General features: G+C 42.6%; 1 protein-coding gene across 1 annotated transcript in view; it reads right to left on the reverse strand.

Annotated features, from left to right (window-relative positions):
* The window catches only part of slco3a1a (solute carrier organic anion transporter family member 3A1a), a 54,749-nt gene extending 27,921 nt beyond the window's left edge, over positions 1 to 26,828 (reverse strand). Inside the window, exons 1-2 of the mRNA XM_029696398.1 lie at positions 26,166 to 26,828; positions 20,103 to 20,562 (exon numbers count right to left, since the gene is read on the reverse strand). Coding sequence (XP_029552258.1) covers positions 20,103 to 20,562; positions 26,166 to 26,309 — 604 coding nt within the window. The 5' untranslated portion in view covers positions 26,310 to 26,828. The remainder of the gene's footprint in view (positions 1 to 20,102; positions 20,563 to 26,165) is intronic.
* Positions 26,829 to 27,385: the final 557 nt, after the last annotated feature.

Below are 27,385 nucleotides of genomic sequence, written 5' to 3' on the forward strand. Positions count from 1 at the left end.
GCGCCCTCGAGCGCCAGAGAGGGAGAGCGGGAGCAGGCGTGACAAGCCCCTAGAATAGTGTGATAATATCAGTGCCGTTTCTAGACATAAGCAACATAAGCGACCACTTTTGGGGTCTCAACTAACTGTTAGTTAGAATAGTAGAATCCACAACATGCAACGTCCAATCAAATCTCATTTAGGGTACCCAAAAAAGCTAGAAACAGCCCTGGATAATATCCATATTGGTTGGGACTTCAAATAGATTACTACATTTGTGCAGTTGAGTCATACTGTACTATAACATTTTGAAAGGAAACATACTATATGTCTTACCTGAAATACATTTGTCTACACAATGAGGGAGCAGGCTGCACCATCCCAGTGTCACAGAGGGGTAATCAGAACTTAATGAAAGCATTTTACTGCTGTTTGATATGAGAGCAAAGCAAGCTGTCTTGAATCTTCCTATGGGAATGAGTGTGAGAATGTGCTGCCACTGGTGAGGTGATTCAGCAGCAACAACACTGTTTGGTAGACATTCATTTTTGATTGGGCTCTGTCTTTCTGCAGCAGCTTCCAGCTATCTCATTGATATTAGGGGAGTCCCTGTAACTGATTAGCTATGCAAGGTCCCCTGACCAACCCCAAAGGATAACTGAGGTAATTATAACAGGAATAGAGATGCTCATCTCATGCCCTGCTCAAGGACATAGGTCTTCAGAGTTGCCACACTCTCTGTCTCACACAGTCACTAAAATGGCTTCTCTCCTTTCTGTAACCTACTTGACCATTTCATACATACAACCAACCTGTCCAACAGAGTACAGACTGTGGGAGTGCCATACAGTAGTTTGGTAAAAAGCAAAGCAGTGCATTTAGCTGTATTATCCCTTACAAAAAAAAGACTGCAGTAACTGCAATTGACTGTGGTATTTGGACACAGTATTTGCAGAATAACTGTAGTGTACTGCAGTTATACTGCACTGTAACTGCAGTTACACTGCCAAATTACCGCAGTAAATTGTTGTTTTATTTTGGACGCCGTATTTGCAGCATACTGCAGTTATATGGCGCTCTAACTGCAGTTATACGGCACTCTGACTGCAATATTTTTTCATAAGGAATGTCAACAGTGACAGCTCAGACCAAGCAAACAGGACAAATAACGGACGAACCCGCTGAGTAAACTTAGGTGAGGACGTCTATTTTCATCGAGTACACCGTATAAGAGGGGATTAGGCCTAGCCCGATCTGCATCCTGTCCACCAGTCACAACTAACAGCATTACCCTGCCTGGCCTGTAAAGTCTTCAGGCTATGGTGTATCACAATGTCAACATGTTGTTCTGCAGGCATCTGCTTTAAACAGAGTTAAACACAGACAAATGTATCTTACTGATGTGTCCAGATATGCCTCCAGACACACATGGTCTTATACATATAGTCTGTGCAACAGTATCATTGTTTCAACATAATGATTTAGGTTGAGTTTCAGGTGTTAACTGAGAACTTCCTAACTGTCCTGTTTTGAGGTTGACCACACACCTTTTTCACGTTTGGGATGATATGTTAATCAACTGTCATAATGTTACCAGTACAACACTCCACAACTATGTTGACCTAAATAACAGGCCAAAGAACTAAAGTAGGCTCTCAACTCATAGTCAAATGCCATTACAATACATCAGGATCATCCTGCTTACTGCTGCCCCCCTAGACACCACTCACATCAAAACTTCAGCATGTTAACCAGCCTGCTGCTCAGGTATGGTCACATTCCGGTTAGGGTGTTTTAGCTAGTTATTGTGCAGTATTGTGTAGGTCAGTAGGAGAGGAGGGGGATGGAGGCTTTCTGTGGAAGTGATTGGTCTGGTATTTTATTTAGCTGACTGGAAAATAAAAGTGTACATTTGAAATACATAAAAAAAAATAATAAGCATACCTTTTCAGATAATCATACCTTTCAGCAAATGACCTGGCGTAGGCAATTTGGGAAACGTCACACAGACACACACATACTGCAACACTGTACAAAATACTATGCTAGAGCTGGGACGATAAACCCAAAATGATCGACACCGACCACACAGACCACCGTCTCCATCGACGGTTCCCAGTCCAGAGCCTCCAGCGACGGTTCCCAGTCCGGAGCCTCCAGCGGGGATCTATGGTCCGGAGTCCCCGGCGACGATCTACGATCCGGAGTCCCCGGCGACGGTCTACGGTCCAGAGTCCCCGGCGACGATCTACGGCCGCGTCCTCAGAGCATGCGCAGACCAACTGGCTGGTGTGTTTACGGACATATCCAATCAATCCTTATCCCAGTCTGCTGTCCCCACATGCTTCAAGAAGGCCACCATTGTTCCTGTTCCCAAGAAAGCTAAGGTAACTGAGCTAAATGACTATCACCCCGTAGCACTCACTTCCGTCATCATGAAGTGCTTTGAGAGACTAGTCAAGGACCATATCACCTCCACCCTACCTGACACCCTAGACCCACTCCAATTTGCTTACCGCCCCAATAGGTCCACAGAAGACGCAATCGCAATCACACTGCACACTGCCCAAACCCATCTGGACAAGAGGAATACCTATGTGAGAATGCTGTTCATTGGCTACAGCTCAGCATTTAACACCATAGTACCCTCCAAACTAGTCATCAAGCTCGAGACCCTGGGTCTCGACCCCACCCTGTGCAACTGGGTCCTGGACTTCCTGACGGGCCGCCCCCAGGTGGTGAGGGTAGGTAACAACATCTCCACCCAACATCGACGAGACGGCCTACAGGGAGGAGGTGAGGGCCCTCGGAGTGTGGTGTCAGGAAAATAACCTCACACTCAACGTCAACAAAACAAAGGAAATGATCGTGGACTTCAGGAAACAGAAGAGGGAGCACCCCCCTATCCACATCGACGGGACAGTAGTGGAGAGGGTAGAAGGTTTTAAGTTCCTCGGCATACACATCATGGACAAACTGAAATGGTCCAACCACACAGACAGCGTGGTGAAGAGGTGCTGCTCAGGAGGCTGAAGAAATTCAGCTTGTCACCAAAAACACTCACAAACTTTTACAGATGCACAATCGAGAGCATCCTGTCGGGCTGTATCACCGCCTGGTACGGCAACTGCTCCACCCATAACCGTAAGGCTCTCCAGAGGGTAGTGAGGTCTGCACAACGCATCACCGGGGGCAAACTACCTGCCCTCCAGGACACCTACACCACCCGATGTCACAGGAAGGCCAAAAAGATCATCAAGGACAACAACCACCCGAGCCACCCGAGGTCAGTACAGGTGCATCAAAGCAGGGACCGAGAGACTGAAAAACAGCTTCTATCTCAAGGTCATCAGACTGTTAAACAGCCATCACTAACATTGAGTGGCTGCTGCCAACTCCAGCCACTTTAATAATGGAAAAATTGATGTAATAAATATATCACTAGCCACTTTAAACAATGCCACTTCATATAATGTTTACATACCCTACATTACTCATCTCATATGTATATACTGTACTCTATACCATCTACTGCATCTTGCCATCTTGATGTAATTTATCACTAGCCACTTTAAACAATGCCACTTTTATATGTTTACATATCCTACATTACTCATCTCATATGTATATACTGTACTCTATACCATCTACTGCATCTTGCCATCTTGATGTAATGTATCACTAGCCACTTTAAACAATGCCACTTCTATATGTTTACATATCCTACATTACTCATCTCATATGTATATACTGTACTCTGTACCATCCACTGCATCTTGCCTATGTCTTTTCTATACCATCACTCATTCATATATTTTTTCATTCCTTTACACTTGTGTGTATAAGGTAATTGTTGTGAAATTGTTAGGTTAGATTACTCATTGGATATTACTGCATTGTCGGAACTAGAAGCACAAACATTTCGCTACACTCGCATTAACATCTGCTAACCATGTGTATGTGACAAATAAAATGTGATTTGATTTGACTCACCACATATGCTACTGCTACAGCTCAGTCTATTATCTGTCCTGTTGCCTAGTCACTTTACCCCTACACACTTAACCAGCATGGCTACCACAGCATTCTGCAGCAATACACCATCCCACCTGGTTTGTGCTTAGTGGGACTATAATTTGTTTTCAACAGGCTGTGTAAGGACCATTTGACCAAGAAGGAGAGTGATGGAGTGCTGCATCAGATGACCTGGCCTCCACAATCACCTGACCTCAACCCAATTAAGATGGTTTGGGATGAGTTAGACCGCAGAGTGAAGGAAAAGCAGCCAACAAGTGCTCAGCATATGTGGGAACTCCTTCAAGACTGTTGGAAAAGCATTCCAAGAGAAGCTGGTTGAGAGAATGCCAAGAGTGTGCAAAGCTTTCATCAAGGCAAAGGGTGGCTACTTTGAAGAATCTCAAATATATAATATATTTTTATTTGTTGAACACTTTTTTGGTTACTACATGATTCCATATGTGTTATTTCATAGTTTGTTGTCTTCACTATTATTCTACAATGTAGAAAATAGTCAAAGAAAAACCCTTGAATGAGTAGGTGATTCCAAACTTTTGACTGGTACTGTATTTGTAAATAGCTACCTCAATTACCTTGTACCCCTGCACATCGTCTCGGCACTGGTACTCCTTGTAAATAGCCATTTTATTTTTACTCGTTATTGCTATTCGTTATTAACTGTTTATTTATTCCTTGTGTCACTATTTGTATTTTATATTTTTGTATCTTTATCTTTAACTCTGCATTGTTGGAAAAGGACCCGTAAGTAAACATTTCACTGTTAGTTTACACCTGTTGTTTATGAAGCATGTGACAAATAAAATGTTATTTGAATCAGTCCTATTTCATTGTTTTGGGGATGCAACACTATAGCTTGTGACCATCTTGTGACAGTGTGGATGTCAACAAAGAACAAAATCACTTAAGTAAGACACTACAAGCTGCTGTAGGCTGAAAACAGCAATTTATTGAATGGACACATGACACACTCCAGGACATTGTCATGGCAATAAATGCTCTTTGGATCTATAAAAGAACATGCCCACTGAAGTCATTCAGAGACAATGTGCGGCTATTGCATTAGGGTGTATGATATTGATGTACTTTGTGTGGGGCTTCCATTAAAGGAGAATAATAATACGTAACAGGGACAGAAGGATTATGTAGCACTTAGATCCAGAGCAAGACAGAAACAGAGCAGCAGGCACTTTTTGTCTATATCAAGTCTTTGCTATGATTAGAAATCACCTTCGTGTTAACATTCTAAACGTGGATTGTCATTAACATTTAACAATCCAGTTTGGGTGAAGACAGAGCTTGACACCAGCAACATGACCCTGTATAAACCAGAGAGACCATTTAAGGACAATAGCTTGCAGTCCTAAACTTTCCCTCTCCCCTCATTGACGATACCCAGTGAAGAAATTGGTTCCCAGAATGTTTCTGTTTGTTTGGTTAGGGATAATGTTCTGTGAGCCACAGTCTCATCCACACACCCGGCTGAAGAACTGGGGGGACGCTTCAGTCACACTGGCTCCGGAGATGAAAATGAGTCACTGAAGTGTCATCCTGTGTGTTAATCTGGGAGAGTATATACTAAACCACATAGTTCCTAACTTGGTATTTCAAAAAGGAGTCATACGTCATGTTTCATGCTTTTAGCATCAATCAAATATGTGTGTGTGTCTATGTGTGCGTACATACCGTATGTGTGTGTGTCTATGTGTGCATACATACCGTATGTGTGTGTTTGTCTGTGTGCGTATATACTGTATGTGTGTGTGTCTATGTGTGCGTACATACTGTATGTGTGTGTATGTCTATGTGTGCGTACATACTGTCTGTGTGTGTATATCTGTGTGTGCATACATACTGTATGTGTGTGTATGTCTGTGTGTGCGTACATACTGTATGTGTGTATGTCTATGTGTGCGTACATACTGTATGTGTGTGTATGTCTATGTGTGCGTACATACTGTATGTGTGTGTATGTCTATGTGTGCGTACATACTGTCTGTGTGTGTGTCTATGTGTGCGTACATACTGTATGTGTGTGTATGTCTATGTGTGCGTACATACTGTCTGTGTGTGTGTTCCTGTTTTGTTTGTTGTCTGCCTACATACGTGTGAAGAGTTCTATCTTCTAAACACTGTAAGTAAACATCATAAACTTGTGTCACAAAATAATCAAAGCTCGATGATGAGTTGGTTATTTCAATCAGCTGTGTAGTGCTAGGGCTAAAAACAAAACGTGCACGTTCCTGCTGAGAAATAAAAAAATAGATATTCTCTTGTTTACAGCCTGTGATTTGCAATTATTTGAATAATGCTAGGTTAGAGCCCTTTCACAATGATAATTATAGTCATTCTGTGTTGTAAGACTGCATAAACAGATTCAGAATGTTTGCAAACAGGGCATTGATGTGGAACTGGAACATTGGTGGACTCTGTCTGACTGCCACCTCTGTGTCAGTACCAGGTCAGGGAGGGAGGGAGGGGAGTCAGAGAAGGAAAGAGAGAGAGCCGCCGTAGGCAGACCTGGCTCTCAAGAGAAGACAGGCTATGTGCAAACTGCCCACAAAATGAGGTGGAATCTGAGCTGCACTTCCTAACCTCCTGCCAAAGGTATGACCATATTAGACACACATATTTCCCTCAGATTACACAGATACACAAAGAATTTGAAAACAAACCCAATTTTAATAAACTCCCATATCTATTGTGTGAAATACCACAGTGTGTCATCACAACAGCAATATTTGTGACCTGTTGCCACAAGAAAAGGGCAACCAGTGAAGAACAAACCCATATTTATGTTTATTTAATATGCACTTCATGACATTCGTAATATCTTTATTATTTTGGAACTTTTGTGAGTGTAATGTTTACTGTTAATTTTTATTGTTTATTTAACTTTTGTTTATTATCTAGTTCACTTGCTTTGGTAATGTTAACATATGTTTCCAATGCCAATAAAGCCCTTACATTTAATTGAAATTGAGCGAGAGAGAGAGAGAGCGAGAGAGAGAGAGAGAGAGAGAGCGAGAGAGCGAGAGAGCGAGAGAGAGAGAGAGAGAGAGCGAGAGAGAGAGAGAGAGAGAGAGAGAGAGAGAGAGAGAGAGAACGATATAGAGGGAGGAGGGCACAGTTTAACATCCATAGCAACCGTGTGATGGGCCTTGTTGCAATTTGTATGATCTGTTTGTTATGCTGACTCAGATGTTTTCCTGAGGCCTGGAGTGTGACACACACAGTGTCCATTGTGCTTATGGGTGGAGGCAGGCAGGGCAGAACATCAGGCGGTCTATGGGAGGCTAAGGCGGGGTGCAGCGCTCTGCTCTCTTCTACTGGAGTGCCCCCAGCTGCCACATAGAAGGAGAGGAGGAGCCAGTGCAGGGTAAAGGGATCAGTGACTGACTGCAGCTGGTAGCAGCTCCTTCAGCAGGTGGCTTGGCCTAATTACCAGGCTAAAGATGCCAACAGCACGGCTCCTCCTTCCTCAACCAGGAAAATATAATGAAGCTGCTTGGACAAGAGAATATCTGCCACAAATTACAATTAAGTAGTCATTTTTCTGCATCCTGAGGAAGAGGGTAAATTGATGGGGTTTGCCAAATGTGAGGCTTGTTCAATGGAGAGGGAGAGGTTGGCAGTGATCTGTAATGTGGAGAGCGTTCAGCGCTATTGACTATCCACAGTGAGCTCATTTTTGAAAGTGAAATATGGAAGTGATATTGTAATGTGGTGAGGCCAGAATATTTTTCCCCAAGGCATTATTGAATGGAAAATAGATAGGCCTACAGTTCATCAGGTTTTGTATCACGTATTATTTTTTCTCAGATATAGGGATTACACATACGAAACTCCTGTGAATTCATTGAAAACCAACAGAATACAGGAGGACCAGCGAGAGGGATCTCCTGAGCCTGGCTACTTAATAAAAGTTGATTCAATCAAACATCTGATTGTTTGTAATAATTACTGCCCACCCTATTGATTCAAGTCCATTTAATTAGGCAATGTTATCCTGCGCTCCACGTCAGCATTGATACAGGGATGAAGTGCTGAACATGCTACTGGGTAATCCTTGGAGCCTGCAGAGCCACTACTTACAGACCACTCAATCAATGAGGTTGGGGATTTGTGTTAATGCCAGGAGAGGACAGTGAATCTGCACACTTTGACCACCAACCACAAGGTCAACCTAACCTCAGAAAATAAACAGCTACTGTGCATCCAAGAACTAATCTAACCAGAGGCCTGCGTGGATCTTGCGTTCTTCTAAAGCGGAAGTGCCAGTTCCTGGGCTGTGATTTGTGAACACTTCTCTGTGTCACTGGGTTGTGAGCAGAGGCTCGCTTCTCACATCAGCCGCAGCCCTCTGACAGCTGCATCCTTCCCAGCAGGCATATGGCCAGAGCCGACAGCCGTGCCAGGGAAAGGCTGAGCATCTCAACCCAATAGTCAAAACCAGCTAGACAAACAGGCATTTCCGTGGCAATGGCTTGCTGATGTTGCTGTGTTTATGATCTGCCTCTGCCCCCTTTTATCCCTTTAACCCCCCCAGACAGTGTCCCCTTTTTAATCAGTGGAAGGTGCACACAGCTAGAGAGGATGAGGCGAAGCGAGAGGTTTCACTTTCCCCCAGGTGACACAAGCTTGTCAACTGCCTTCCCGCCTTTGGAACAACGACTCCCATTTTTAAGTCGGCGACATGAGCATCTCATCATTATATGCAGGCCTCTGGCACAGCACAGAAAGAGTGAAGGACGGCAGGCAGGTAGCCTAGTGGTTAAACTGTTGGACTAGTAACTGGAAGGTTGCAAGATCGAATCCCTGAGCCGACAAGATAAAAAATCTGTCCCTCTGCACCTGAACAAGGCAGTTAAAACCCCCTGTTCCTAGGCTGTCATTGAACATAATAATTTGTTCTTAACTGACTTGCCTAGTTAAATAAAGGTAAATAATGAAAGGAGACGAGACCAAAAAGACAATATGAGAACAAGTGGAAATAAACACTTTTTATTTATTTTTTTATATACAAAAATTGATTAATGCGATACAGGCATCTGGAATATCGCGCAAAACAATACATGCAACTTAATCAAATTAATTAGATCTATCGGCCAGCCCTATGACAGGGCCTGACCCAGATTGCCTTGAGAAGGCTGCATGGTGACAGGTTTACTGATGGGACTGGAGATAGAGAGGGAGATGAGAACGTTATGACGACCACCCCTCTGCCTAGCCCAACACACATCCACTCTACCTTCCCTAAGCATTCAGACACAGAGCTGGCCCGGGTCTTACAGTAACAGGGCTCAGAATGATACAGTAGGGGCCTGAGATGGGGCGCGGTGGTTTGGGATGGGTGGGAAGTGTGCGGGCAGTGGACCAGGCCACTGGCCCTACTCTCCGGTGCTGCAGATGGCGGCCTATACTGTACAGTGAGTGATATGCTGAGAGGCAGGCCATGGGTGGCAGGCAGCACACTGCTCTGGTGTTAACGTGTTAAGGCCTCCCTCTGGGGCTCTGGGCCACATCTGTTATCCAACACTGACCCACTTCATTCAAAGGTCTGACCTATTTTGAGGCTTCAAACTCAACCTCCACATCCCTCTCTGGTGAGACCAGTTGGAATTCAAGGGACGGATGCATGGTGCTCATCTGGCAGTGTGAGCCACACTGCAGCTTTTAGGCTCTGAGTAAAGTGCTCAAAGTCTCCAAAGCAGAGATATACCAGGGCATCTGGACAGCAGCATGACTGGTGCAGCTCTTTCCTTTGCTCTGATGAAACTGCCCTGCCAAAGCACATACATGGTTCAGTGCTCAGTGCTCTGGGTCTGGTGAGGGCAGGGGAGCAGGGCATGGTCAAGGCTCCAGACAACCTGTTAACACCAGTGCAACATGCTCTGGTCAGTCATCTGTAACTCTTCATGGTTGACTAGATTCTAACTCAAATGATAGAAGCACTAGCAAGAGCTACAAGGGAGATACCAGTATTGGCACACAGACAACCTTATAAAGCATAATTCTAAGGCATGTTGAAGGACATCTTTTAGATACATAGCTATAAACATTGGCAATAAAGGTGCTGTGTTATATTGGCATCAATAAAGATATAGTAGCATAAATGAATAAAGAAACCATTCAGCTCTTATCCCTCACCTTCATCTAAATTTACACAGAGCACTGAGACATCATTGCTTGGGTGACAAGTTAATGCCCACATTTGTCATATATTCATGGCCACTCAGAAAGTATAGCCTTCACACAATGTGGTATCACATAAGGGACAACAGCTGAAAGCAGGTTCATACAGCGGATACAGGCCTTACTGCTGCAGCTACCCTTACATCAGTAGAACACATGTGTGAACAAATCACATGAAACGTTTTACATGTGAAATAGCTGTTTTCACCTGTTGAGCTTAAATTTCACACGTGAAACCATATTTTCACATGTATTAAATGTTAACACCACCTTTTTCACATGTGACATTTTTCATGTGATTTGTTCACACGTGTGTTCTACTGATGGGGGGGAAATCGATACAGTTACATATCACAATATTATTTTTCAACGATATTATAGCGATATTTGACTCAAGTATTGGTTCATAAAAATAAACAAATAATTGTATTTGTATTTTTGCTACTGTAGGTAGTATTAGCTAGAGCTAGTTGGTAGTACTTGCGCCAAAACTGGTCATTTTCATCCTATAGATTTTTCTCCGTCTTCTTTTTAAATAGTGAGTCAACAAGTTTTCAGCTCTTTTATTTCCCTGATCAAAACTAGCTCTCATGCTCTCTCTTGTCTCTCTGTAGCAAAATGTTTGGAACATCTAATCACAATAAAAACGCAGTATCGAATCGCAATACATATAAAATTGTAAGGATCACAATACATATTGAATCGGCACCATAGTATTGTGATAATATTGTATCGTGAGCTCCATGGCAATTCCCAGCCCTAGTGTGTTCCGAAAACCACGTGTTTTTTTTAAAGGGTATCCCAGGCTTCATCTCATACAGAATCTGAGGATTAACAAGTAGGCAGCAATTCTGTGGCCAGACACCCTAACAGCACACAAAGGAATTTAGTGACACCATCTAACATCTAACTAAGAGCAGCCAAACCAGACACACATCAACAAAGTTGTGCCATGGGCAGTTGTAATGATTCCTGTATAAACGATGGGCTTGTAAAATCATAGTGTTGGATAACTTAAGGATAACATGAGGAATGCCCAAATGGCAGCTGCTACACATTATATAGTATAGCCTATTCCTGCTTCATTGTTACAGGGCACAGGTGACTGACTTGCATTGCATGGCATTTGTTTTGCTTCATCAGCAGACAGCATTGATAAATGCTATCATTATGTTTAATTAACGACAGCAGAGTCAACTAATGATAATGATGTTATACGCCCGCCCTATTTTAACGACGACTGTTAATAATGGCTATCACTTATCAATCACTGTAGTACAGTTTGCCATTTACCAGCATGTGTGCTCCTTTGGGTACAAGGTATCCTGCTTCTTATTGTCTCAAACACAGCATTATGTGATTGCTTCCCATGATTTCATTTTCCAACGTATGTGTAGCTGTAATTTCTAGGCGCTCTCCTGCCATGCTACCATGTTGCTGTGCAGTTAGATCCAACTGACATGGCTCAGTAAGGCCACTGTGCTCTGACAACTGCTGTGTAGTTACTATAGCGGTGCCTCTGAAGCATCCAGGGAATTATGCAGCCAAGCAGGTGATGACAAGCCTGCCATCAGGCTAGTGGAAGTGCAGGTCCACGCAGAACAGAAGGATGAAGAGAACTTCTCTGCTGCCTGTTGATGAATCCATGCTGTTTATTGCCTTAGAATAAAACAAACTGGTGTTGCTAGGGCACTCTCAACATGGAGCTTATCACAGAGATGGAAAAACCCATTTAGAATCTAATCCTTCAAGATGACATAACAGTGCTGAGTTTAAGTAGCTTTTAAACATGCCCCGCAGAAGCCACTGGATTCAGAACATTTTAGCAGAATGTTGACGTGTCTTTCTAGGATCCCTCCGAGGTTTATGCCACTGCAACAGAACCAAAGCTGAAGTGACATTTGTAACAGAGCTAACATGAACCTACGTTGTGTCACAAAATGTGGTGGATGTTGATACTGTAAATACAGTACTATACTACATAGATACAGTACAATATAAGAGCAAAATTGTCTTGTGAAGTGACTTGATATCTCAGGAGAGTACAGTGCATTTGGAAAGTATTCAGACCCCTTGACTTTTTCCACATTTTGTTACGTTACAGCCTTATTCTAAAATTGATTAAATTGTTTGTTTTCCTCATCAATCTACACACAATACCCCATAATGACAAAGCACAAACAGGTTTTTAGAATTCTGACCCTTTACTCAGTACTTTGTTGAAGCACCTTTGGCAACGATTACAGCCTCGAGTCTTCTTGGGTATGACGCTACAAGCTTGGCACACCTGTATTTGAGGAGTTCTCCCATTCTTCTCAAGCTCTGTCAGGTTGGATGGGGATTGTCGCTGCACAGCTATTTTCAGGTCTCTCCAGAGAGGTTCAAGTCCGGGCTCTGGCTGGGCCACTCAAGGACATTCAGAGACTTGTCCCGAAGCCACTCCTGCATTGTCTTGGCTGTGTGCTTAGGGTTGTTGTCCTGTTGGAAGGTGAACCTTGCCCCATCGGGTTCTTGGTCACCTCCCTGACCAAGGCCCTTCTCCCCCAATTGCTCAGTTTGGCTGGGCGGCCAGCTCTAGGAAGAGTCTTAGTGGTTCCAAACTTCTTTAATTTAAGAATGATGGAGGCCACTGTGTTCTTGGGGACCTTCAATGCTGCAGATCATTTTTGGTACCCTTCCCCAGATCTGTGCCTCGACACAATCCTGTCTCGGAGCTCTACGTACAATTCCTTCGACCTCATGGCTTGGTTTTTGCTCTGACATGCACTGTCAACTGTGGGACCTTATATAGACAGGTGTGTGCCTTTCCAAATCATGTCCAATCAATTGAATTTGCCACAGGTGGAGTCCAATCAAGTTGTAGAAACATCTCAAGGATGATCACTGGAAACAGGATGCACCTGAGCTCAATTTCATAGCAAATGGTCTGAATACTTACATAAATAAGGTATCTGTTTTTTATTTAAATGTACAAACATTTCTAAAAACCTGTTTTCACTTTGTCTTTATGGGGTAGTGTATGTATTTATGTATTTAATCCATTTTAGAATAAGGCTGTAACGTAAGAACATGTGGGAAAAGTCGAGGGGCTGAATACTTTCCGAATGAACTGTATATGTTTTTAAATAAGAACGTTTTAAATGAAACAAAAACCTGTCTTGTCGTTCTCATATTGTTCTTCATAAACATCTCCTTCCTCCTCTTTAGGCATGTATTGAAGTGATTCATCCCCTAACGATATTGTTGCGACTTGACTTTAATATTAATCTGAAGATTTATTTATCTAATGAACTATGTTTAATTGTTACCCGATTAAATTAATCATGTAACAATCTCCCGAATTAAACTCTAAAAGGTATTTACCTATCACATCTATAGGTAAAGAGTGAGTGGCCTAGTTACAGTTTTGACTTAATCCGGCTTGAAAATCTATGACAAGGCGTGAGAATGGCTATCTAGCAATGATCAACAACTAACTTGACAGAGCTTGAAGAATTTAAAAAAGAATAATGTGCAAATGTCCCTTTTGAATTCAGGCTGTAACACAACAAAATGTGGAATAAGTCAAGGGGTATGAGTACTTCTGAAGGCACTGTAGCTTGGTAAAAAAGCTGAAGAAGATGGATGCCTGAGGAAGTGTCCAGCGTTTTCTTTTTTCTTTTACTCTAGCTTGGTAAAACATGGTTGGCAAATAGGCAACATTTTGGATAGCTAGCGACATTGTACAGTCAACATTTTGTCTATATCGATGCTTTTACAATTACCAAACGTTTAGTTAAACAAATCATTTATGAAACCATGATGTGATGTTTGACAGGATTGGATGTTGCAATCAATTTCAATTGCATTTGAATTTCTTCGTGTATCAGCAAAGTTGCTTGCGATGATGTCAATTACAACTAGCATCTGCAACAGAAATTGCATCCAAATTGCATTCGTGTGACATAGGCTTAAGAGTGCCGATTTGACACACAATGGAATTGCATTTCAACAAGCCACATTTCACGACACCTCTCTGATAAGAGTCTTTTGTTTGAACCTCATCTTTATCAATGAAAATGCATGAAAAAACATTAATTGAAAAAGACAACATCGAAAAGATCCAAGCTTGAGAGTTCATCCTATTATGGCCTCCCCTCACATCTAGGAAAACGTCTCTGAAACCTGTGAAGTTAATATGATCTTCAGTTACAAGATGGACAGCAGTGATAACACTTTTCCAATCATCAAACGACTATGTGTTATAGACCCCATATCATAGAAACACAGCCTTTTACAAAGCACATATCCAATTTATATGTCACGATTGTCTAGGACCAGTAGATATGTGAAATCAGGAGCAGGAGACAGAGGGCCGGAGCAACTGAGTTTTAATAATAAATACAAGACGCAATAGCCGTTGGGCACAGGGCGTGTGGCGAAGTCCGCCAGGAGAAAACACTTTTCACAAAACAAATAAGCGCATTGGAAAACAAACAGCGCGCGGGGCGCAGCCCGGCAATATAATGTCTACTAATAGGATACAATTACAACTGTCCTGAGTGAACAAATGAACAATCCCGCACGAGAACCCCAACTGAAAATACACACTAAATAACCCCCCACTAATGACAAACACAAAACAGGTGCGGGATAGACAGACAAAACCAAAAGACACAGAAACAACGATCGGTGGCAGCTAATAGGCCGGCGACGACGACCGGCGAGCGCCGCCCGACCGAGGAGGGGCGCCACCTTCGTTAGATACTGTGACATTATACATTGACACTGAATAAACTAATGTGATCCTTTCAGTCTTTATCTAGGTCCTCTCGTGTTACAGGAGATTACCCAGGATGGAAAAAGCCTCAAAAGCTGTGAGAGGTGGATGGGTGTGGTTAAGTTAATGCTTTATGGAGGGAGCATCATTGCTAAGCTACAGTCAGTTCATACATGTATGTATTTGCAAGCTGAGGCCCTGTGGGAAGAGCCACAGTTAGAATGAGATGGTGAAGGATCATAGAGCAGTGGGAATGGACGGATATCCTGTTGACACTAACTCTCTAATCATATTTGTTTCCTTTGGCCCAAACGACATGGAAAACAAGATCAACTCGTAAAACACGGTGTTTATCCGCAGCACCACTTTCAACATCAAGTCGTGATGGTAGCCATTTCACTCCTTCCTAGACAAATCCTTTCAACCCTCAATATTACATTTGAGCAAAATAATACCATGTTCAGTGATCAACATGACTGGACCTGCAAATTCAACAGTGACCGATCACAAAACTGAAAGTAAAGAATATATAGAAAATGCTAACATAGTTTGAATCCGTTTTAGCTGCTGTTAAAGCACTATAATTCCTGCCTGGTAGACAGGCCAGCCCAGCTCTGCCGCTGAGTTAGTAGGCGTTGTTTTTCACAGAGCTATGTGGTATGCATGTGCAGTCGGGCCGCTCAGACCCGGCTGGCTGGTTGACATTCCTACCTCACTCTGTAATTATGGCTCCACTCCTACAAACCCCATGCTCTCTCTGCTCTCTCTTCCCCATAGCACACTCTCACACTTACACAGGCCTTCCACTGATGTCATCCTGCCATTACCTCAACAGTTTATCCAGGTGGCTATTTCCAATAGGCTATGCCTGGGGCTATAGGTGGTGTCATTGCCATTGTCACCATCATCAGTTTGTGATGATGATCATTTAGAAATGAACATATCACAGCAGAACATACATCTGAGCAGAGACTTCTACCAATGGTGTGATAGTGGTAGTATATTATTCTAATCACCATAGTTTCATCTCACACACTGGGTCCCACTGCACTACGAGGAGACAAGGCAATGTGTTACTGTGAGCTGCAGATTAATATTCATGTCTCCTGACACATTGATGTACAGTATGAACCTGGTTGTGTCAGACTGAGAACAGACTCAAGACAGTGATAAATCTTGCAAGCAGCTTTCTTTAACATGTTCAAATAGTACATATGACTTTCTCGCCCTTTACAAGGATCCCACTGCATAGTTCTGCAGGAGTACCATCCTCTCTCACTGCTCTCTGACAGCCTATCCAACTACCATCTCTTCCTCCTCTGTCAACGGTTTCTATGCCCTTTAACCCTTTAAATGCACCACACTGCTCCATCCATTTTATGGACAGTATATGAGGCTGTTCATTCAGGTTATCTTTACAGCATAAATGCATAGTAGTGAAATATAAAGAGTCAAATCTGCCATAACGAGCATGTAATAGAATTGTTCAGGCTGTACAGACGGACAGACACACAGACTGCGGGAGACGGGAGACTAGGGGGCTAAAGGGTAATCACTATGCTGACTGTCTGTTTTAGTCATTAAACATACAGAATCAATTAGGCTACCATAACACCAGCTATTAACCTTCATATTGTGAGCCTTTGGGATTTATTAAGCCCATATAAAACAACATATTCAGCCTTCTCCAGTGCAGGTGCTGTATGTTACATTTTTTGTTGTTGTTGTAACGTCTATGGGTGTGTTTGGTCTACATTCGTCAACAATAATATACTTCTGTAGGGCCTCCCGAGTGGCGCAGTGGTCTAAGGCACTGCATCACAGTGCTAGCTATGCCACTAGAGATTCTAGGTTCGAGTCCAGGCTCTGTCACAGCCGGCTGTGACCGGGAGACCAATTGGGTGGTGCACAATTGGCCCAGCGTCATCTGGGTTAGGGGAGGGTTTGGCTGGCAGGGATGTCCTTGTCCCATTGTGCACTAGCAACTCCTGTGGTGGGCCGGGTGTAGTGCCCACTGACATGGTTGCCATGTGTACGGTGTTTCCTCTGACACATTGGTGTGGCTGGCTTCAAGGTTAAGTGGGCATTGGGTCAAGAAGCAGTGCGGCTTGGTTGGTTGTGTTTCCGAGGATGCACAGCTCTCGACCTTTGCCTCTCTCCATACGGGAGTTGCAGCGATGAGACAAGACTGTAACTACCAATTGGATACCATGAAATTGGGGTCAATTTTTTTAAATATATTTGTATATTTCTGTATGTGGAAATATAGAAGCATCTACAGTATTTCAGTTTTTCAAGGCAGTGAAATTCAATGCTGTCATGCTGAATCCGGAGTGTCTTGCAAAAGTGTTTGAAAAATATTTAGCAAAGGAAAAATACGGCAAATTACAACTGAAGTAAAACTTTTTCTGATTACCTTAACAATCCCTGCATACAATGATGTGAACATTAATGAACAATCATTGAATACATTATCAGCATGTGAAAAGAAATCTTCGAAAGGTTCAGACAATCTCGTCCATTCATGCTGCTACAAGCACATGACATGCCCACAGCATGGGGATTAGAACGATCAGCTGAGCACATGCTCCCAACTCAATAACACATTGTTCTCCAACGCTCACCACTTGTTTTCCTCCAACTCTCATTGCAGCTTATCTGAGGAGAACAGCATCAAATCTCCCTCTGTGCCTGCCAAACTTTAATCAATGAGAGTCCACTTCCTACTGTACAGTGTTAACAAGGCGCTGCAGTTGTACATTACGTCAACGCTGTTTTGTTCTGTGCTTGTTTGTTTCTGTCACTTCTAGAAAAAACATAACTCCCTGTGAAAAATAGCTAGGACTTGAAACAAAGCGCATATGAGTAAGAATGAAAGTTAGGGAGGTCTACGCTGCTGGCCTAAGATCACACAAGACACTGAAGGCCTTTATCCTTGAGTTTGACCATCACATCCTAGTTACACTAACAAATGTCATCCCCATTACTAATGTTGTGAGTGTTTCCGGAGGTTGTCTCCCGTTCAGCCGTCCTTTCAGTCTGTCGTACTGCTGAGATATCAAACATGGCCACGTATGCAGCCAGTAGCTGATTCACAAAGCCACGTTGTCTCTATCCCACCAAAGGCTACTAATGTCCATACATGGACAACACGTTATGGCCATGCCTCTATCAAAATAGGAAACCTGCCTGCTTTGATGAGAATTGGGTACTGTATATACCAGGTTAACAATGCTCTCTCTCTCTCACTATCAACAAAAAATACAGAAGAAAGAGCACATGTTGGGCCTCCCAAGTGGCGCAGCGGTCTAAAACACTGCGGCGCTTGAGGCGTAACTACAAATCCGCGTTCGATCCTGGGCTGTGTCGCAGCTGGCCGCAACCGGGAGACCATGAGGCGACGCATAATTGGCCCAGCGTCGTCTGGGTTAGGGGAGGGTTTGGCCGGCCGGGATGTCCTTGTCCCATCGTGCTTTATTGACTCCTGTGGCGGGCCGGGCGCATGCACGCTGACATGGTCACCAGTTGTACGGTGTTTCCTCCGACACATTGGTGCGGCTGGCTTCCGGGTTAAGTGAGCAGTGTGTCAAGAAGCAGTGTGGTTTGGCAGGGTTGTGTTTCGGAGGACGCACGGCTCTCGACCTTCGCCTCTCCCGAGTCCGTACGGGAGTTGCAGCGATGGGACAAGACTGTAACTACCAATTGGATATCACGAAATTGGGGAGAAAAAGGGGTGTAATAAAAAATTAAAATAATAATTATAATAATTATAATAAAAAAAGAAAGAGCACATATCGCAGGGAAATGTCCAATAATCCCTCAAAGATTTGTCACCTTGACAACTGTAGGTCTTCAAAGCGAGCTGCAGTCAGAGAAATTAGTTGTGCTTCATCTGACTGTGAATTATCTCTGTAGGTGGTCTTCCTCTTGCAGCAGATTTGAGCCAGCAGCCTGCATCTAGCCTAATGGCTGTGCTGTAACATGCCCTGTGTTCGCCCTTCAGCCAATCAGAATGGAGTATTAAGCCATGGTGTGTAATTGTGGTCATACAAGATGGTCTCATGTTAAGATTACACACATTCTGAATGCTCAATGTACGCCAGCCAGCTTTACAGTTAGGCAGAAAAACATCAGTGATCATGTGCCTTCAACAATGATGTCAAAACATGGGCATTTACAGTATCCTTAAGGTACATTCACAAATAATAATCTGCTATTTAAGGTTATCTCAGAAAGTGCTTTGAATGCACTGTAAAACCTTGAAAAGCCACGTCAGCAGTGAAATACCTGCGTGAGAAAGCAAGCCAGCTGAGTGGAGATATTTTGCACTTTAATGCTCCTTTTCCATCCCTGGCGTCTGCACTTGACTGTGACTCAAGCACAAATGTAATTGAGATTATAAACCCTTCACAGATCTGCTCACCTGGCGGTCACTTAGGTCAGATTGTGCTTGGGGACAAAAGAAAGACTGAGCACAACACAGAGAATACATTCACGCTGTATTGACTCAGAGGCAGGGATGTGTACACACGGCACCTTCCCGCAGTGAGAGAAACACAACCGCTGTTAGTCCTTCCACCATACAGATGTACCAATTTAAGTAGTCTTGTGAATCCCTTGGTGCTGGAACAAATTCATTTTGAAATGGTAGTGTGATAACAATGTCCTTCTAGTAAATATTATTTCAATTTATAATAAAATATATGCCATTTAGCAGACGCTTTTATCCAAAGCGACTTACAGTCATGCGTGTTTACATTTTTTAAGTATGGGTCGTGCTGGAAATCAAACCCACTATCCTGGCATTACAAGAGCCTTGCTCTACCAATTGAGCTATAGAGGACCACACAAAATATTTTGCTGTTTTGAAGCTACTTTCCAGCAATTCTACACAGTTTGGCATGGAGCTGAGAGACAATTTTTCAGTTTTAAAGCTAATTTCCTGCAATTCTATGCATTTTGCCATAGCTCATGCTGTGTTCCTCTTCTCAGACATTATAACAAAACCAATGGGAATGTGCCCTGAATGCCCGGTTTGGAGAATTTGTAGATTCTCCCTATTTAAAAAACAAATATTTTACCTCGGCGGACCCCAGTTTGAAAACCCCTGTATTCATGCATCTACCTCACTTACCTATATACAGAGAGGAGTCTTTCCTCTTCACATGGTCATCTATGTAGGACACACCCAGGGGCTGAACTGGGGTGGCTCCAATCCCCAGCAGCATCTGGGCCCCAATCAGCAACAGGTACATCATGTTGGTGTTGGCCTTGTTGGAACACATCTCCTCTATGTACTGCCCACCATTCCTGGTACTGTTGGCACACCCATTCCTGCCCACCTCAGTCCTCCATGTCTGCCCTGGCTGGTACTCGTATTGTTTGGTTAGAAACTCCGGCAGTGCTGACAGAAGAGCTCCTAGCGCCATGACGATCCCCCCACAGCCAATCAACCTTGGCCGGTGGGCTTTGGCCCCGAAGTAGCTGACGAATAGGATGAGAGCCAGATTGCCAATCTCAAAGCTGCTGGCGATCACACCCACATCGGCACTTTGGAGGTTGAATCGTCGCTCCAGGGTTGTCAGGACACTCACCTGAGAAAGCAACAGCGGAGGAAATATGTTACTCATAAAAGGCAATTATAACTAACTTCACAAAACTGATGAACTTTGTAAATGGCAGGGCATCATCATTATGAGGCTGAAATATGACCAGGCTTAAAGACTATTGCTTTCACACTAGCTGAGAATTATGTCATTGAGAGGAACATGAAAACACCTAGCTTACAAATAGCAACTAAATAAATAGGTTACAGTTTTACCATGAGTAAGAAAATTAGAATCACTTGAAACATTTGATGCATTTCAATGAATGGCCTTTGGTATAAGGAATCACATCACAGATGCATGCAGTATTTTACAGTTGAAATTTAAAAACAAATAACCAAGACTGTAGGCCTAAACATTGAGAAAATAAATACATTTGTATTTAGGGTATTTTTGTATTTTTGAATTCCGATTAAGTGTCATATCATTTTGGTTATTACAGAACAACTTCATATAAGTCAAATTAAATGTTTCTATATTAAACTTCTCTGAAAGAAGTGATTCTACCAAAAGTAATACAAAATAATGACATAAAACTCTATATATTGGAATAATAAGGGTTAACGTGCCAAGGGGTTTTCAAACCTTCGGTATATGCAAATGAAAGAAAATAGGATATTATTTGCATGGTGGAATTTTGAATCAAGTAGCACAGACCGCAAGAGATGAGAGAAATAAAGCACGGCTATGAAAAAACCATGTTATTGAGGTTGTGTCCTTTTACATAATCCCTTTCCTTTGGATATACTGACTCACAGACCTCTTCAGATGTTTCTCATTGTGGTCTGAGTAAAATCCCGTTTGCCAAGATCCATCCCTGTCTTTCATTAGCTGGGCACTGCAGCACTTACTCCCAAGGCTTTATTGAAAGTGCCTTCTCCCCTAACGCTCACTCTCTCTCTCTGAGTTAATGGTGCAGCATTTAATGCAAGTGAAAGATAAGAGCATAACACTGTCTCTAGATAGAAGCTGGGGCAGCAGGGGATTTTGTCTCCCCTCTGCCATTGTTGGTAAAATACATGGAAGTCAGACATTATGGATTGCATTTCAGTTCATAAGATAAGATCCTAACTAAATATAATGATCAAATTGATCTCCATTTCATTTAGATTTTCTTCATGTGATATGCGCTCCATCACAGACTGTCATGAAAGCAGACAGTGAATGACCAGTTTTTTTTACAAGGCACTGATTTCAATGATGAACGCAACCTGAATGATAAAAAACAACTTCACACAGGCTCAGGAGGACTGTACATAGTTTGATAAAAATGACCCTGGTGAATTTGGCCAACTGAGTCTTCTGTTTTGGTACAAGAATGTGGTTGAAGCCCAGCTACCTGCATTGGTTGCCTCCTAGTTGGTGATATGGAACACCCACAACTAATAGGGTAGAAAGATTCTTAAAGAACATAGCCAACCAACCACCCACACATTTGTATCAACACTGTACAGGCAACGACGATGTATGGACAGACCAAGACAAGACTCTGAAACAGACATGTATGGAATACACACAAATGCTCTACCATAAAGAAGAGGGGCAATATCCCTTACTCTGCAGGAAGTATGATACGCTGCCCATTCTCAAAGGTGTGGATCCTCCGATGTATCTAATTTTGCATGCAGCATCCTCGTTTGCCTTTACTTCAATTGTTAAGTATTGCCTGGAAGGATTTCACAACAAATAATGTGGGTTTGTAATGACTGAGAACCAACTGCTGAGCCATATCCCACCCGTCACATTTTCACAAATGTTTCAAACTATTTTCAGATGTGTCCCAAAATGCCCTTGAAAGGGCATGGTCCTGTTCCATTCCCACAGCGATGTCAAACAGGCTAATAGGCTAAGTTAAGCTCCTCTAAGGACCCGTGGAGACAGGAAAATAACAGCTAACGTAGATGCCAGCAGGAAAAATGATATTTTCTCTGTGATTACAAAGTGACTTAAATGACTTTAAATGGAAGGTGTGACTGAGTAATAACTATACTAATACAACTAGCTACGCTTTGAGTAAATGTGAACACAACAACAGGTTGAACAATGTAGTGATGTCATCCTTTGCACAAGGCCTATTATAAAATGTTTTTTTCTCCTAAAACTACAGCTCAGCAATAGGGATGCTATGGGTGTCCAAAATGGGCTTGCAGTCTCATCTGAGTTGCCAGAGAATGTAACGTGGCTTCCCAGCAATACTGGAAGCGTGAAGAGTTGGGTTGGAAACATCACCATTTGCTCCTGTCCTCAGAGCCCATTCCAAGCCAATGCAACCTGTTCACGGCACAGCTGGAGCTCTCAGCAGACACCAGCACAGACTACCTCCACCTTGAACCTCCACCTCACCACCACACCACAGCAGAGGAATGGCAGCCAGGCCAGATAGACCATGTCATGTCATCTACTGCCCAGGCCAGACTCAGGCAGCATTTGGCCTGACAGCTTAGTGAGCCCTGAAAAATACAGTGAATTTAGAAGAGTACCTGTCCCCTAAATTCCAATGCACTCTGCCAGCGAAGCATTTTACTAAAGAGTAGGCACAGCATTCTGAGATACTCAATAATTGACAAAAATATCTTTAGTTCCAGAAAGAAGAGTAACTCTGGCTACAGTAAGCTAGTTAAAGATAGACCTGGAACCTTGAACCAAAAACTAAACAGTCAGTCAAGAAAGTTTGTTTATTTATTGCAGCATGGTTACAATGCAAACTTGTCTGGCTGCGTTTTTGTAGACAATGTGACTGTCACCTCAACATTACCTCAGAGGAACCAAGCCCCACACAGACATCCCTTTTTTAAACAGGAGGATGAGGCTTGTGTAAGCACAGTATGAGACATAACAACATCCAATTGCTAAATAAAAGTGTTGAAGTGTGTCTCAGGTTCCTATTCTGTATAGAAGCCCTTTCAAAAGGACAATTCAGAGTCAGCCAGAGGTTTTTCTGACAAAATCCTATCTAATTCCAAAACATGAAGTTGATCCCTTGGCAATTAAATATTTCACTGACTGTCTGTACTCTCTAAGCTTTACCAATCTGCAAGTTGCAAGATTGGAGACTGCATGGTAGTAACAACAAACTTTAACTAACACCTAACCTGAATGGATTAAAGTCTAGAAAAAGTTGGTGTCTAATTATCATAATCAACTATTAAGCTGGGTTTGAAAATGGAATATATGAGGGGAAAATGATAAAATACATAGATAGTTCAGCCTGTTTTCCCACGAGTAGGTGGAGCACATAACAGGAAACACATTCACCACTGTCACTCATTACCACAACATAGAACATGGGACTACAAGGGCTGAAACCACATTCAGTTGAATTTCCGAGAACTGATAATTAAAGGTAGGCCTACACACCATTTCCAGATACTTCTCAAAATGAAATAGGGAAGCTGACAGTCATATCACAACCCCATAGCGTGGAGAGTAATTGTCCATGCAGGTATGTGCACTGACTGTTTACCCAGAGACTATGTTGCCTGGAAAAGAGCCCGTCCACTGTAAGCTGCTAACGTAGAGCAAGAGCATAGGCCATGACCCCTGACTTCCAGGCTGGCTGCCTGGCAGCACAAAAACACTTTAAGTCGCCTCATCCTATCATGGACACAAGAGTACCTCTGACAGGAGGACATCTAATGAGGTCATGACAGGGTCATCAGCTTGTCCCTGGAGCTGGAGCTGGTGCCTGGTTTCCAGCCCATGCAAATGGAGCAGGTGCCATGTGAAAGAGACTACCTGTGCTGACGACCATAGAGCATGCAGAAGGCCTGTCCTGTTTGCTTAGGCAAGTCATGCGCTTCCCTCTCAGATCCATCATTGGCAAATACCTGCCTGACCCCCAGAGTATACTTTACAAGCAGACATACCTGCTGAGTGACTAGCCTTCCACCAACTCATCTTTGCTTACCAATTTAAAGTACACCCTTTTAAGTTCAATGTTTGTTAACCTTCTTTAGAATAACCTCCTGAAAACTGTAGTTGAAAACATTTACATAGTCAAAGTGAAACAGGGCTTTAAATGGCAGTTCTACTGTAGGTGTCAACATTTGAGCTAAACTAAGCTATAAGTGCCTATGTATAAACAAGGACACAAAGCCATCAGTCCCGTGGAGGCACTACTGCAAATGTGCCATATTCCGTTTCAACTACATTTTAATGAAATGAGACATGACTGAACCAATTATCACAGAGGAGTCCTGATAGAACCTTTTCTTCCACTGTGACTGGCAAGTGTGTACATAGCAGAGACACATCACAGAAAAATGACTGCAATGTTCAATCCAAGTGAGAGAGAAAGGGTGGAGACTACTGGTTATAGGGCCTAATTTCACAAGAACTTTACTTCACATGCACGTAGTGTTATAAAGTTAGTCAATCCAAATAGATTTAAGAAACATGTTACAACAACATGTTATAAAAATAGAATAAAGAGATCGAAAAAATAAAAAAAAAGTACCAAGTACGTGGGAGAACATTCCACTCAATAATTTGGGGTCATTAAACTCATTATCAAAAGCAGGATGTGATGGATTCTCGTTAATTGTACTTTTGGCTTAAAAATCCAAGTCCTCTCCTTACAGGGGAAATTCTGACTGTATACCAACATGCTTCATCCACGTAGGCAACACTATTCCCATGGTCAGGAGGAGGCTTTCAGTTCAGTGCGACAGAATAGATAACATGTTCCACTCCAAATAAGGCTAAAGCATTTCAGTTTACATCTTTGATTCCCCTGGGAAGTGGCACTAGCCCAGCATGTGACCTAAAATAACCTACTCATCCATCATTTGTTGTTTCATTTGATATGAGAACTGTGGTAAAAAATGTTGATCACCATAAGCCCATTGAATAACTCATGGATGACCTACAGGACTAAAACGATGTAAAAGCTTCAACCAAGTAGGCCTACAGAATATCAAAAGCATCAAGTTTGAACTAGAGATAAGAGTTGAATAGGCATGCCTGCTCTTCATAATCAAGATAGGATTGCTTTCAAGCCTGACACTGATAATACAGGTAGGGACCTAACATTTCACTCATCTACATGAATAAATGGTGTTATTGCAGTACATTACACTACTGTATATTACAGCTATAGGAGCCCTTTGCCGCATAGACTACTAACAAGTCACCTGTTCATTCTTGTCCTCTATGGAATCTGAGTGTTGTTTTGGACAATTGGATTATTTAGGTGCGGCATTAGGAGATTAAATCGTCAACAACTGTTTTGTTGACTGAGGAGAAATATGCTATGTTTGCTGTTGACAAATGGACAATGTTAAACTCTGCAACCAGACGAAAATGTGTTGCATCTCCCAGATGTGTATGGGCACTGGCTACTGCGTATAAAAAAATACCGGTGGATGTCAAGCCTTCTTAAACCGGTTAGCTACACATTATCTCATTATGTCATAGCTGTTGCACGTTTCATGACAGACACTTTGCTTACACGCACAGTACTGGCACGGATATAGAGTTATAGCTAAGATAAAATGGGCCAAATACTAAAATGCATATAAAACATGCGTCTGACAAGATGTTCTCATGAGAGACATGACAGACAATGACACAGTTTAAAATGTTTCACTCACCAGGTAGGCTCCAACAGTGCCCTGTGCCAACATCAGGGCACATTCCGATATCAAGAATATCTTGATGTTTGAGAAGCATGATGACTTTTTACGGATGCCCTCTCCAGGGCTCCTGTCCGAACACATTTGTTTTTTCACCTGCATCCTTTTGAGACGCTATTTTGTATCACAGCGAGAAACAGAAGCCAGAGGGTAACCGGTCAGCCCGGAGATAAACATAGAAGACACCGACTATGTTTCCCCTGTAGGCTACATTCAGTGGGTGTCTGACGCACGGTCTCTGTCTATTTTCTCTTTCAACCTATGCTTTACATCTTACAAACTATGACTGTAAATATACAGCCAGACTCCAAAGGGCTTCCACTCCACAAGCGTTAAAAATGTCCACTTCGTCGAACAAGACACATGAACTCACCGACGATTTTCTCATATGCATACGAGAATAAGAGACGCTGGGTTTTCTCTCAAATAACATGTTTTCCGAATCTTGACGCTCGTTTACGAATGTTAAGCGTAACAATACATAGATTCTAAAAAGAATCGATAAGAACCTTGCCACGGCGTCGCTGCTCCAGCTATACTTGGCATGGTCCTTGTAGCCTGCTGTACAGTATGCGAGCATACACTCACTCCCTCCACCACTTGTGTAGCATACTAGTATGTTCTGAATCCGCGCCTCTTCCAACCACTAAGAGACGTGGCCTATCGTAGCGATGTGTAGCATGCACCATATTCTAAACTAACTTGCGTTCGAATAGACTCTCTCTATAAAACATACACGTTGATATAGGGAATTTGTTCATTCTAATTTATAGGCCTATTTAAAATAATAATCATTCCACATATTGAGCTCAAAGCAAAAGGGCCATTTCAAGATATTAGCAACACATTGTGTGTTGCTATGGATTACTCAATGTTGAACAGAAAATGTGAACAACATGATTAAATAAATGGCCCTCATGATGCTAACTATTACTGTAACAAGTCCTTCCTGTATGATATACATGCACACATTAAATCATCCATCCTATTATTCTGTTTGCACACATAACTGAGGTCTGAGATGATTATATTAGTTGTAGCTTAGTCAATGGTCTTTAAGAGAGAAGAAGTAGACAGGACTGAGAACCATGACCTTTTGCCTCTAAATGATATCACAGCTGGCCTTCTATGAGCAAAAAAATACCCTCTTATCTGACACTCCAGCAACCTCTAACCTC

Source organism: Salmo trutta, chromosome 17, assembly GCF_901001165.1.
Source record: "Salmo trutta chromosome 17, fSalTru1.1, whole genome shotgun sequence".
Classification (NCBI taxonomy): domain Eukaryota; kingdom Metazoa; phylum Chordata; class Actinopteri; order Salmoniformes; family Salmonidae; genus Salmo; species Salmo trutta.